General features: G+C 41.6%; 1 protein-coding gene across 3 annotated transcripts in view; it reads right to left on the bottom strand.

Moving 5' to 3' along the window:
* The window catches only part of PHYHIPL (phytanoyl-CoA 2-hydroxylase interacting protein like), a 138,766-nt gene extending 134,143 nt beyond the window's left edge, over positions 1-4,623 (bottom strand). Inside the window, exon 1 of one of the 3 annotated variants that reach the window (XM_030204827.1) lies at positions 4,522-4,623. Coding sequence is in view for 1 of the 3 variants with exons in the window: in XM_030204829.1 (XP_030060689.1) it covers positions 2,772-2,874 (103 nt within the window). In the remaining 2 variants the exon portion in view is untranslated. Of the gene's footprint in view, positions 1-2,771; positions 2,898-4,515 lie in introns of those variants that run through there. The other 2 variants (XM_030204828.1, XM_030204829.1) reach the window with 2 other exon arrangements.
* Positions 4,624-13,854: the final 9,231 nt, after the last annotated feature.

The raw sequence follows: 13,854 nt of genomic DNA, 5'->3' as shown, positions 1-13,854 counted from the left end.
GGGTTTGTAAGTTGCATGCCAAAGTGCCTAATTTAGGCATGCTCATTTATGCCTGCTATTAACATGGCATAAGTGGGCACGCCTAAATGTTGGCATGTAAATGCCAACTTATGCTATTATTCTATAAGGGAATATGGGCACCCAGATGCCACTATAGAATTAGTGCTTAGTGTACTGCATCTTGGCAACTAACGTTTGGCACCCTTTACATAAATTTATCCCATAAAGGGCAATTCTATAACTAGGCACCCATGGTTACATGTGCCTTGTGCACTTAAGTGAGTAGAAAGTTGGAACTTATCGAATAGTGCATACTACACTTATGCATATAAGTGCTATAGCAAGCAAATGCAAAGGGCATGCAAGAGATGTGCAAAGGGGCATACATGTGGGCAGAGCATAGGTAGAGCTCCAAGTTACATGCGTAACTTATACAAACTTACCCTTACCACATTTAGGCACCATCAGTTAAGCTAGGTCTCTGGTGTAAATGCGGGCATTTAAATGTAAAACGCGCCAATACCAGATTTCACCAATCTATAACAAAATCTGGATGCCCAGATGATGTTATAGAATTGGCACTGAGTGTACACTATCAAAACACCATCAGAACGCCTAACATATGGCATCAAATTATAGAATTGCCCATATATTTGCCGCATATTCACTAAAATGCCTGTGTAAAATTACCCCCAAAGTGTCATTAACGAGCAGAGCAAAGTGTATGGATAGCTACTTGCTAAAGGCCATTTTAAGACAAAAACACATTACTTTGCAATGTAGCAAAGAGAAATACATACCTGTACTATGAACCTCATCAATACTGCTTTGAAACAATTAAAGATCTAAAAAACTATGGGCTCTAAATGACATTTTCTCCCAGTTGGTACCTATGACAAACTGAAAATGGCCCTCTGTTTTACTGATGTCTGATGATTTACAAATTGCAAATACAGCAGTACATAAAAAGGTCATTCAACTAATACAACCATATTTTCATATTTCAAGAAGAAAAACAATTATACTATACATTGAGATTGTATGCTCCTTCACCTATTTGTGCACAACAGAATAACACAATATTCTATGCTTCACTAGCATTTCCAAAGCAATATATATCTGCAAATAATAATAAAGCAATATATATGTATAAGTAATAAAATATCTTTCTACTCATGCTTCAACACACATTTCATGTAACACAACCAAGGTTTGTGATAGTAAAAGCAGAAATCAGAATTAAATATGTTGGTAGAAAAGCTACAACCCAATATACTGTAGCTTCAGAAATAATTCAATATTAAATCAAATCTTGTAGAATACACAGTACTGAAATACTCCAAATGAAATATAATTGATTGGTTCACAAAATACCTTACCTGAAACAGCCAAATCTAAATATAATTAAATAAGATGCAAATTAAACATCAACAGTTAAATTTCATGAAAATTGTTCACATTTTCATGAATGCATAGCCCTTTTTTTGCAATTAATAGCCAAAATGACAATATAGTACTGACAATTTTTACACACACTGAAAATATTTCAGTGGTTTTACAGTACAGTACAGTACAATAATGAGCATCAAGTACTGGAAAAGAAAATTATTTAATTCAGAATCAGCATCTGAAGAGAACATTTTCTAAACTATTACATCAATTTGTTTCCTTCCTTTGTATATACAGGTGGCTGTAGCAAATATGAACTCAAGGAAGGATTTGCCAGTCATGGTTGTCCATGCATGACTCAACATATTTCATACTGAACTACTGCATTGACTTTTCCATAAAGCAACTCTTCAAAGTATTAGGAATCATATTATCTTATAGTATCTGTAACTGCCAAACAAAATATTGTCCTTTAGATTGTAAGCTCTTTGAGCAGGGCCTGTCCTTTTATGTTAAATTGTACAGCGTTGCGTAACCCTAGCAGCGCTTTAGAAATGTTAAGTAGTAGTAGTAGTTTAGGAAGCTACATACAGAACAATCCGTTTTTGGCACTTTAGCATGTAGTATATCTAAAACTTTGTCTACAAAGAAACATATTTAACAGTAATGCACAAAAACAACTGCTTAGTGTATGTTGCTGAGAGTATGTTGCATAAGCTATGTATTTTGTGCCAGCACTTTTCTGACCGGTAATGTGCAAGATGTTCGGCAAATTTTTGAACCACACTACCTAGAACCCTGAAGGTTTTAACTGTCCATGGTGCTGAAATACTCAATTCAGCCCTCCTCTTTTCAGCCTCGCCCCCTCTCTTCTGCCAAAACGATTAAAGAGCATATACTATGTGATTTGGGTTACTAAATCACTATAAACTCATAGCAACAAGTATCAACACAACTGATAAAAAACAAAGTATGACGATTCTGCATATTTATGCACAGGACCGTCGCAACATAATCATGCAAAAAAATTGTGCATAAACTTAGAATAATCCATAAACGCAGTGCCTATTTAGATTGCCTACATTCCAATCCTTACTGTAGAAGGCTAACACAAAAAATGTGAAACATGTGTTGTGGAAACACCACAATAATCAATATGTATGCAATCAATTCAGAAGACTACACAATACAATGGCGTGACGAATTGGCCATACAGGTTTGTTCTCTTTCCCCCTTTGTGCTGAAAAGGACAAGGGTAAAATATTTACAATTCCAAATATCACTGGTAAAACAATGAAACGTAAAGCGTAGTGGGATTAATTTCCTTCATAATGAAAAAAAAAAACAGCATCTCGCGTAAGGATTAGAGATGTCGCTCTTACCATCCCTATCGCACAACTGAATAGCTTCCAAGCTCAGATTCTTGATCATATCCTCGCAGGGACTGGTCGGGCTGCTAATGTGGCTTAGACGTGGAACCTCCATGGCCCTTTCTCGTCTCCTTTCCCCCGTTCTTGATTTTGCCGTGGGGCGCTAAGGTGACAGCCGGATCTATCTTCCTCGCAGAGCGGGGCAAGCACTCACTGTTCCCTTTCAATGCTTCTGGAGAAGGCAGCGTCAGCGCTCACCGTCACTGAACACACACAACCACGATTTGTCGCTGCGGTGATGCAGAGGCAGCGGGCGAAAGCAGGGAGGATCAAACTCGAAATCTTTCTGACCTGAGCAAGGTCTGAGCGCAGCAAGGGACCAATCTTTTCAGGCGGAACACATGGCGATATAATGGTACTTTCCCACTGTGCGACGACAGCAAACCGTGTGCTGCTGCTGCTGCTGCTGCTGCTGCACACACAGCAGAGTTACAGTGCTCTAATGCCCCCCCACCCTTTGCAGCGGCTGGCGGCTGTCACGTTATCCACCAGAGGGTGTATAAAGGAGGAGTCCTGCGGGCTCCAGCGCTTGGCTATTTATACCCTAATGGTACTATCTCTAATGCTGGGAAGGTAGGGGGGGGGGGGGAAGCAGCCGAAAGGCGCCGAGAATAAAGATCGGGTCCCCAGTCCTGACCAGTGTCTGGAGAGACGGAATAAAGAGTCTTGGGTTGTTCCGAAGGGATAAGGTTTGCACCTGCCCGCAATATCCAATCAGAAATAGACTAAAAGAAGGGAAGGAGACAGACGCAGATCCTTGAAGGTAAGCTCTATTGTCGCAGGAGGATAGAGGCTTTTATTGTTTTATGCCTGGCGCTGTGGCACTTCATGTGTGAGAGCTCCCATGTTGTTTTGACAGATTGTATCGAGAAACTCGGCACAATAAAAAGGGAATATGGTTTAACCTCACCTTAACAGTGAACTGGAGGAATAATGCAAACCATACACCTATATACATTTTCGAACGAGGAAACCCTGTTTTGAACTATCGGTGAAAAGAGGTAACAGCTTCATGGAATCATCTAGAAAATATGGTTTGCCCTCAACCTACTCCATCTCTTTCCTTTCATAAGAACCTATTAGCCTTCATTCTTTCCATTTACCGCCATTTTCCTTTATTTCTTTTGCGCATTTCTCGCATGATTTATAAATCGAATTCTTCCCACCCCCCCCTTTTTGTCAAAGAACTTCTACTGCATCTGCTTACAGAAATATCTCCAGGACCTGTCCCTTTTTTATTAAAGGAAAACACCAATGACTAAAGAACGTAAATTAAATCCAGTACGAGACACCAACTCCTGAAAACAGTCCAGATCCTAAACTATATCAGGAAGGAAGGAAACAACCCCTGAACTGAAACTTTGTGCTAACAAACTTAAAACCATTACAGCGCCCTCCCCCAACCGTACACTAAAATCAGGAATTCCAAATCGTAACAAAAAAAAAAAGTTAGGTCTCAACCGACAGCAGGAATATCACAAGCATCCTAAAGCTAAATTAAACAGAGCGCACACTGATCAAAACCTGAAATCAGCACGAAAGTAACCTCCAAACGTTACCCTAAAACTGCTACCAACCCCATGCTCTACCTTAATCAAACTAGTACGAGTAGGAAAGTAGGGCCCACAAACTGGAACCGGTACTTGTCAGTGTTTAGAGGCCTCCTCTGGCCCTAAGGTTTGTATTACGTTCTAACCGTTACCGTATTCTGCCCGTTGTTGCACTTTGTAAACTTGTAGCGGGATCACCACGTTTTTGTAACACCCACCAGGCGCCTCGAGCTTGCGCTAAGCTAACCGAGGCAGTTTTGGGGAGGAAGTACACAGGTCAGCGGTAGAGCACCTGCTGTAGCTAAGCGCCAAACTATGCCGCGTGCTGCTCATCAGGCAGAATGTGCTGCGCGAGGCGGCCAGCCGGCCACGTGCTCACGTCAGCCCCAGGGCCATGTCCAACCTCCTTGTGTCCTGCCTGACTCCTTGTATGATTGCTCTTTCTCTTTCCTATTTCTTGGAGTTCTTTTCTGATTTTATTGGATTTCATCACATGTTAACCGCTTTGATTTGCCTGCAAAGTAGGCAGTATATGAAATTAATAAACGATAAACTATATCCAGCCCTTCTGGAGAGACTTATTGCTGGATATGTAGGTTAATCCAGCCCTTCTAGAGGTGAATACTGCTGGATCCAGGTGCTTCCTACCCTTGTGGTGAAAATTACAGCAGGATCCCAGGGCATCCTGCCCTTTTGGTGATCCAGCCCTTGTGGAGAGACTTATGCTGGTTCCAGGTTACTCCATCCTTTGTGGAGAGACTTATCGCTGGATCAAGATGGTTCCAGCCCTGGTGGTCAAAACTACTGCTGGATTCAGTGAATGCAACCCTTCTGGGGAGAAATACAGCTGACTCCAGGTGTATGCAGCTTTTCTGAGGAGAAATACAGCTGGATTCAGGTGGATCCCGCCCTTCTGGAGAGAGACATTACTGGATCCAGGTGTATGCAGCTTTTCTGGTCAGAAATACAGCTGAATCCAGGCGTACGCAGCCCTTGTAGTGAGCCTTCTGGTGAGAATCTAGTCAAGGATGATGTGGCTTTCCTATAATTAATGGCATTCTTTTCCTGATCTCTTATGTTTTTTTTCCCTTTTATATTGTAAACCACTTTGACTGTGTAAGAAAGGTGGTATATGAAGTATTTTAAACTTTTAATTAGTGCTGGAAACAGGTGTGTCCAGCCTTTTGCATGAGAAATATGGCAGGATCCAGGTGTATCTCTATCTCCTCCCTCCTTGGAACTCCTGCATCTCTCTCCTTTGTTCTACCCTCCCATGATTTCATCTTCTATGTCCTTCCTCCACCCCCACCCCCAAATCTACAGTATGTCCCTCCTGCCTTTCTCCCCATATGATATTCATCCTGTCTCATATAGTAGAATTGGAAAAGGTGCAGCGAAGGGCGACTAAAATGATAGTGGGGATGGGACGACTTCCCTATGAAGAAAGACTAAGGAGGCTAGGGCTATACAGCTTGGAGAAGAGACGGCTGAGGGGAGACATGATAGAGGTATATAAAATAATGAGTGGAGTGGAACAGGTGGATGTGAAGCTTCTGTTCACGCTTTCCAAAAATACTAGGACTAGGGGGCATGCGATGAAACTACAGTGTACTAAATTTAAAACAAATCGGAGAAAATTTTTCTTCACCCAACGTGTAATTAAACTCTGGAATTTGTTGCCGGAGAAAGTGGTGAAGGCGGTTAGCTTAGCAGAGTTTAAAAAGGGGTTGGACGGTTTCCTAAAGGACAAGTCCATAAACCGCTACTAAACGGACTTGGAAAAATCCAAAATTCCAGGAATAACATGTATAGAATGTTTGTACGTTTGGGAAGCTTGCCAGGTGCCCTTGGCCTGGATTGGCCGCTGTCGTGGACAGGATGCTGGGCTCGATGGACCCTTGGTCTTTTCCCAGTATGGCATTACTTATGTACTTATGTACTACTACTAATTCTCTTTACATGTTTAATCATGTCTTCTTTTCATGACCCCTTGGTGATATCTCTCCTTCCTGTCGTGGATGCCTTTAACTGCAGAAAATGTCTCCAACTTCCCCCCTCCCCCATCATCTAAAGCAGGGGTGTCCAACCTCAGCCCCCTCTAGGTCGGGTTTTCAGCATTTCCCCAATGAGTATGCATGAGGTCTGTGGAGACAGTGCATGTAAATACATCTCATGCATATTCATCGGGGAAATCCTGAAAACTCAACTGGATTGTGGCCCTCGAGGACTGAGGTTGGACAACCCTTGACACCTTCCTCTGCAACACCCCCACCCCAGTTAGCTGGCATGTCTGTGCTTGCTCTTCCCTGTTGTCCAACTTATTAAATTATTCCCTCTCTCTCGCTGCCTCTCTCCCACCCTCCCCGTTCCTAATGATCATAATATTTCACTCGCATTCCTGCTGAGTCGACCATGAGAATCACCGCATACTGTAAGCACTAGGATTCCCACAGGGACAGAAGCAGTTCTGCAGGGATCCCGTGGGGACGGAAGCAGTTCCTGTGGGGTTCCCGTGGGGACGGAAGCAGTTCCTATGGGGTTCCTGTGGAAGTGTATGCTGCATTTGTGCCAAGTTCTTTGAGTGCTGTCTCCTCCTCCTCCTTGCTTTAACAGCACAGATGTGGAAAGCCTCCGTTAAGGAGGTGGTAGAGATATAAATGGTGACGAAATTCAAAAAGGCATGGGATGAACACAGAGGATCTCTATTTAGAAAATGGAAGTTATAAAAAACCTAAACTTAAATGGCAACATGTGTGTGGATGTGTCCCGTGACACTTACATGGTGACTCTGGCTGTGATGAACTAGGGCCGATACCGGGAGACCTGTATGGTCTGTCTCACATATATGGCAATCTGGTTTTGGATGGGCTGGAAAGGGTTTAGACAGCAACTTAAGTGCCTGGAACATGAGGACAGTTCTGGACAGACTTTTACAGTCTGTGTCCCGCAAATGAGAAGATGAATAGGCTGGAGTGGGCTTTGAGGGCAACTCCAGCAGTTGGAACATAAGGATAGGGCCAGGCGGACTTCTATGGTCTATGTCCCAGAAACGCCACAGAAAGACCATAATCAAGTATATAATATCATGTTCATTGTTGATTTAATCATGAATAAATAATGATTGTGACTATTGGGCAGACTGGATGGACCGATCCGGTTTTTATCTGCTGTCATTTACTATTACTATTAATCCTCTCTGCTTCCAGGCTGATGCGCAGACCTCAGCTCTGACATAGGCATGAGCATCAGATGTCACCTACTACTACTACTACTACTTAACATTTCTAAAGCGCTACTAGGGTTATGCAGCGCTGTACAATTTAACATAGAAGGACAGTCCCTGCTCAAAGAGCTTACAATCTAAAGGACAAGTGAACAGTCAGTCCGATAGGGGCAGTCAAATTGGGGCAGTCTAGATTACCTGAAAGGTAAGAGTTAGGTGCTGAAAGCAGCATTGAAGAGGTGGGCTTTAAGCAAAGACTTGAAGATGGGCAGGGAGGGGGCTTGGCGTAAGAGCTCAGGAAGTTTGTTCCAAGCATAGGGTGAGGCGAGGCAGAATGAGCGGAGCTTGGAGTTGGCGGTGGTGGAGAAGGGTACTGAGAGGAGGGATTTGTCCTGTGAACGGAGGTTTCGGGCGGGAACGTAAGGGGAGATGAGGGTAGAGAGGTAGTGAGGGGGAGCAGACTGAGTGCATTTGTAGGTAAGAAGGAGAAGCTTGAACTGAATGCGGTATCTGATTGGAAGCCAGTGAAGTGACCTGAGGAGAGGGGTGATATGAGTATATCGGTTCTGGCGGAATATAAGACGTGCAGCAGAATTCTGAATGGATTGAAGGGGGGATAGATGGCTAAGTGAGAGGCCAGTGAGGAGTAAGTTGCAGTAGTCAAGGCGAGAGGTAATGAGAGCGTGGACGAGAGTTCGGGTGGTGTGCTCGGAGAGGAAAGGGCGAATTTTGCTGATGTTAAAGAGGAAGAAGCGACAGGTCTTGGCTATCTGCTGGATATGCGCAGAGAAGGAGAGGGAGGAGTCGAAGATGACTCCGAGGTTGCGGGCAGATGAGACGGGAAGGATGAGGGTGTTATCAACTGAGATAGAAAGTGGAGGAAGAGGAGAAGTGGGTTTTGGTGGACAGATGATGAGCTCGGTCTTGGACATGTTCATTTTCAGGTGGCGGTTGGACATCCAGGAAGCAATGTCGGATAAGCAGGCCAATACCTTTGCCTGGGTCTCCGCGGTGATGTCTGGTGTGGAGAGATACAGCTGGGTGTCATCAGCATAAAGATGATACTGGAAGCCATGAGATGAGATCAGGGAGCCCAGGGAAGAAGTGTAGATTGAGAAGAGAAGGGGTCCAAGGACAGATCCCTGGGGAACACCAACAGATAGCGGGATGGGGGTGGAGGAAGATCCATGAGAGTGAACTCTGAAGGTGCGGTGGGAGAGATAGGAGGAGAACCAGGAGAGGACAGATCCCTGGAACCCAAATGAGGACACCTGACCTACTGGCCTACTGGCGCGTGCATGTGGTATCTCTTAGCACACAGTGCCAGTGAATCAGAGAAGACTTATATGTGCACACCAGAGTGTTCCAACTTCCGTTCCTTCCTTGCCTGGAGTGCTGCGGCTCAAACCCAAAGACAGAGAGAGCTGACAGGAACTTTTTTTAATGTACCATTAAATTCTTGTGGGTGAGGACAGGTTACATTCTTGTGGGGACGGGCGGGGATGGGTTAGATTCCCTACGGGGACGAATGGGGATGGGTTGGATTCTAGTGGGGATGGGTGGGGATGGGTTGGATTTCTGTCCCCGTGCAACTCTGTATTCTAAAATTCATCTTTTCAAACCAAATATACAAGGAGGCGAGATCATTCAAACCTAGCAGTAGTTCCTCATTACAGGAACAAACTGCATTCAAGTCTCAAAAGCAAGTTGAAAAAAGTCTTCAAAGCCCTGTAACAGGAAGAGTAGGAGGTATCCAGCCAGAGGTGTTGTGTAAGTGCATTCCACAGTGCAGATGCAAGAAAAAAAAGGCACTCACCCTGGTGGACTCCAATCTGGCTCTAGTGGGACTTTGATTGGTAACCAATGCAAGCGACGGAGAAGTAGTGAAGCATCATTGTACTGATCAGCTTTGTAAATGAGATGTGCCACTGTATTCTGCAAAGTTTATAGCCTTTTCAGATTTGATTTGGTAATATTGCAATAGTCATATCTAGAATGTACATAGGCAAACAACAGGTTACAGAGAGAATCAAAGTCGAGCAAGGACCAAATAGATCTTAATCTCCATAAAAAGAAAAAAAAAAACAAGATGTTTTTATCCTTACGTCCAAGAGTAATAGCTATAGGCGCAGATTTTCTTTTGAGATTTCCATGTGTGTGTAGAATAAAATTTCAGTCTAAGCAATATCAATTTTTTGACCCAAAACAGTTGGAGGATTTTGTATTAAGCAAAGAAGGGGTTAATGTACAAGTTTAGTCACATATGCAGTACTGTAAGACAGAGCAGAGTCCACCGTTCGGGGACTAAGCTGTTCTTTTGATATAATTATTTTGTGAACTTAATGTTTAAGATTTTGACTTTTTATATCTCTTGGATCGATTACCTAAATTAGTGGGCGTTAGCTTGAAATATCTTCGTGATATATAATTTCCTTTTGTGTATTTGTATATTAATTTTCTGATTTGTGTATTATCACTCATATTAATATTATGAATGTTAAAATCATAAATAAAGAATTAAAAAAAAAGACTCAATTACTAAATCTGATAAAAAGATAAAGCTGAGTCAATAATGACTCCAAGATATGTAAATGATGAAACTGGTTAGTAGATTTTTTGGAACATACTGTATTATTTCTTAACCTTTGTTTTCTTTTCTTTTTTGTGTATAATATCTATTTGACAATTTGTTTTAAATATGGTTTATTATTTTGGTTATATAACACTATATATATATATATATATATATATATATATATATATATATATATTGTTTTGCTCTCCCTTTTTCCTTTTTTTTCTTCTTTTAATTTGGATAGGCCCTCTTATGTGTTCATATGTAGTTATTACTGTGCAGTATATAGTTACTACATTTTTGTGACCCATTTGTGTTTTTTATGCTTGTATACAACACCATTGTATCTTATACAAATAATATTTTATTTGTAACTTTTATTTTACACTAGTAAAATAGGCCCGTTTCTGGAGCAAATGAAACGGGCGCTAGCAAGGTTTTCCTCCCCAACACCCCCCCTTCTCCCTCCCTACCTACCTACCTGCCGACCCCTTCGTCGTTCTGACGCCATTGCTCCGCTCCTCCTGAACGCAGCGTACGCCATTGCTCCACCCTTGACATCATCACGTTTGACGCGAGGGCGGGGCCCCGAGACTTGGCGATTTCGGTGACTTCACCACTACGAACCCTTCAAACCCGTCTTGAAGGAAGTGACGTCAGTGGCTTGGCTTCACTGACGTCAGTGTCTTCAGAACATTGAGGGTGAGTTTTATTATATAGGATCATTTTTTATCCAATGAATTGTTGTATTAGTCAATTTATGTAACACATATATACATATACTTTTTTAATTATGAGTTTTATCATTATTCATGTATATCTTTTGCATATAATATATTTTTATTATCATATGTCCATATGCTGTTATCATTTTATACATTTATTTGTGGATAAATTAATATTGATTTGTTTGTTTATATATAAAAAATTATTATTTCTGTTGATGTTTTGATATATGTGTTTTTAATTCCTATTCATTTTTATTAGAAAGATATGTTTTTCTATCTGTGGTATTAGGCATACTTTGATTATTTGTTTTTGTGTTTTTATAAATCTTACTATGTTTTAGACTCCTGAAGAAGGCGCGAGCTAGTGCCGAAACTCAGCTGTGTTGAGTCGTTGTCACTTCGCTTGCAATAAAGAATTATTTCTTTATAGATGTCTCCTCCGGTTTTTAGAAGAGCCTACCTTTCCTACTTCTTGCTTCTGCAGCCTTTTACGTAGGAACCAGTGTACCTCCACCCCTTTGGGGTGGTTTTCTTTGCTGCTTGTAAGTTGATATTACAGGTGCTTGTGTGGAATACTAGAAGGAAATCATCCACATAAGAGTAGACACTGATCCCTAGTGACTGAATGAGTAGTGCTAAAGGGCTGACATAAAGATTGAAGAGTAATTGAGCAGAACCGAGCCTTGAGGCACATCACATGATAATGTTGGAGAAGCGGAGCAAGAAGTTGATTGAATAACTTGAAAAGTACGGTGGGAAAGAAATAAAGTGAACCAATCGAGCACTACCCCATTGATGTCTAAGGAGGCCAACCAATGAAGGAGTAGTTAGTTAATGGTTAATCAAATCAGAGGCAGCCCAGAAATCAAATAAAATTACTAAGGAGATTTTGTCTAATTCTAGGTTGTTGTGAAGTTCACTTAGTAAAGCAGTGACTACAGTTTCTGTCTAAATCCGGGCCTAAACTCTGAATGACAAGGATGCAAAGCATTAACAGACTCTGAGAAAGTTTGAAGTTGATTGAAAACAGCTGTTGTTACGACTTTACAAAGGCAATTTAGATAAGAAGAAACACCTGTTAGTGTCTGATAGATTCTATCCCAGTCTGCGGATCTCGGGGACGGAGAGCAGTAGAAAGATAACTTACAATGTGGGGTTTGTCGCTACTTTTACCAGCAGCAATTCTTGATATGGGAAAAATATTCGAGGGCAGCTCTTTAACAGTGAAAGATGTAGAGAAAATCAGAGCTATGCCCCCTCCCTATTTCCCAACTTGCCATACACCCGGATCCTACAGTAATTATCACAGTATAATTATATACACTTGGATCCAGCAAAAAGTCTCTCCAGAAGGGTGGATCCTCCTGGATCCTGCAGTAACTTTCACCACGAGGGCTGGATCCAGCAGGATTCCTCTTCCAGAAGGACTGGATTAACCTAGATCCGGCAATATTTTTCACTAAAATTGTTGGATCCAGCAATAAGTTTCTCTATAAGGGCTAGTTACACTTGGATCCAGCAGTAATTTTCACCACAACTGCTGGAACCACCTGGATCCAGCAATATTTGCCTCCAGAAGGGCTGGATTAATCTAGATCCAGTAATGAGTCTCTTCAGAAGGGCTGTATCCATCTGTATCTTGCAACTTTAAAATGATGTGTTATCTCCTTTGAGATGGATGGATCCCTTTTAAGAATCAAAAAACAAAACAGAAACAAAAAGTAGTCATGCAACATTCTTTCTGCTTCCAGTTGCTTTGGGATATGGAATGACCCATTCCCTCAGGTGTGATTTTCACATGGGGCCAACCAGATCCAACCCTTCTTTCTAGGGATTTCTGCTACATCTGGCAAGATCCTGATCTAAGGATTGGATTTATTTATGATTCAAGCATATCTTGTCCTTCTGATGGGAATTAGTCCTGGATCCATGTAGATATAACCCTTCTTTTGAAACAGGGTGTGGAATACAGGTTATTGCTATTTGCAATGCTGTATTGTGGATTTCAGTGCTACGCTATATGCCTTTCTTTTTTCTTATGATTACAATAAAGATATTTCTAAATAAAAAATAAAAAAATACAGGCATATAGCACAGCACTGAAATCCACAATACAGCATTGCAAATAGCAAAGCAAACTCGAGCACTGGCAAATACATTTTGCATATACCCCTTGTCCCTTCACAGACCCCTAAAACTTCGCCAACCCCCTCCAACTCCCCTTGGATCACCCCCATCCCCTCCTAACAGAGAATGTAAAACCTAGGAAGTTTAAGTTTGCTATTAGTTAGCAATTGTTTTGTTCTGACCAATATGGCGGCAAGCTCCACCCACAGACTTCAGCCCAAATAATGGATGAGAACCTGTCTCTGGTCATTAAACTTCCTTGGAAAGCAACTTCTACAGATAAAACTGAATCACAGGGAAGGACCTAATACATCACAGTGGGGTCTCCCAGCCTACTGACAGCGTCAGAGATAGAAAGGGTTCACAGGGAGGGAGTGAAGGATACAAATTTATTTTTTATATTTATATCCCACTTTTATACCAAAGCAGGTTACAATAATCACATACATAAAATCATGTGACATAACTACATCAGTTTAATAACATCCTTCAGAAAATATTGCCCGGCACTAAAAAGTTCAGTCAAGAAAAGCTTTCACAAAATAATATGATTTCAAGAGCGAAAAAACATAATTGTCTAGTTTCTTCAGAACGCAATGAGCGTGTAGGTTGGTACATAGATTATTCAAAAAAATTTTGGGAACTTGTTGATGGATCAGAACAAGCATTTTGAACAAAATTCTAAATTTTACTGGTAGCCAGTGTAACTTCTTTAAAATAGGTGTCAAATGCTTAAATCTAGGAATACCAGTAAGTAGGCGAGCTGCAGCATTTTGGACAACTTGCAGTGCCTCCGAGATCTAAAGAACAGATGGAACTTGTATCCACAATG

The sequence above is a fragment of the Microcaecilia unicolor genome, chromosome 5 (genome assembly GCF_901765095.1).
Source record: "Microcaecilia unicolor chromosome 5, aMicUni1.1, whole genome shotgun sequence".
NCBI classification, from domain to species: domain Eukaryota; kingdom Metazoa; phylum Chordata; class Amphibia; order Gymnophiona; family Siphonopidae; genus Microcaecilia; species Microcaecilia unicolor.
The sequence above is the reverse complement of the archived record's forward strand: the minus strand, read 5'-3'. Positions and strand labels throughout refer to the sequence as shown.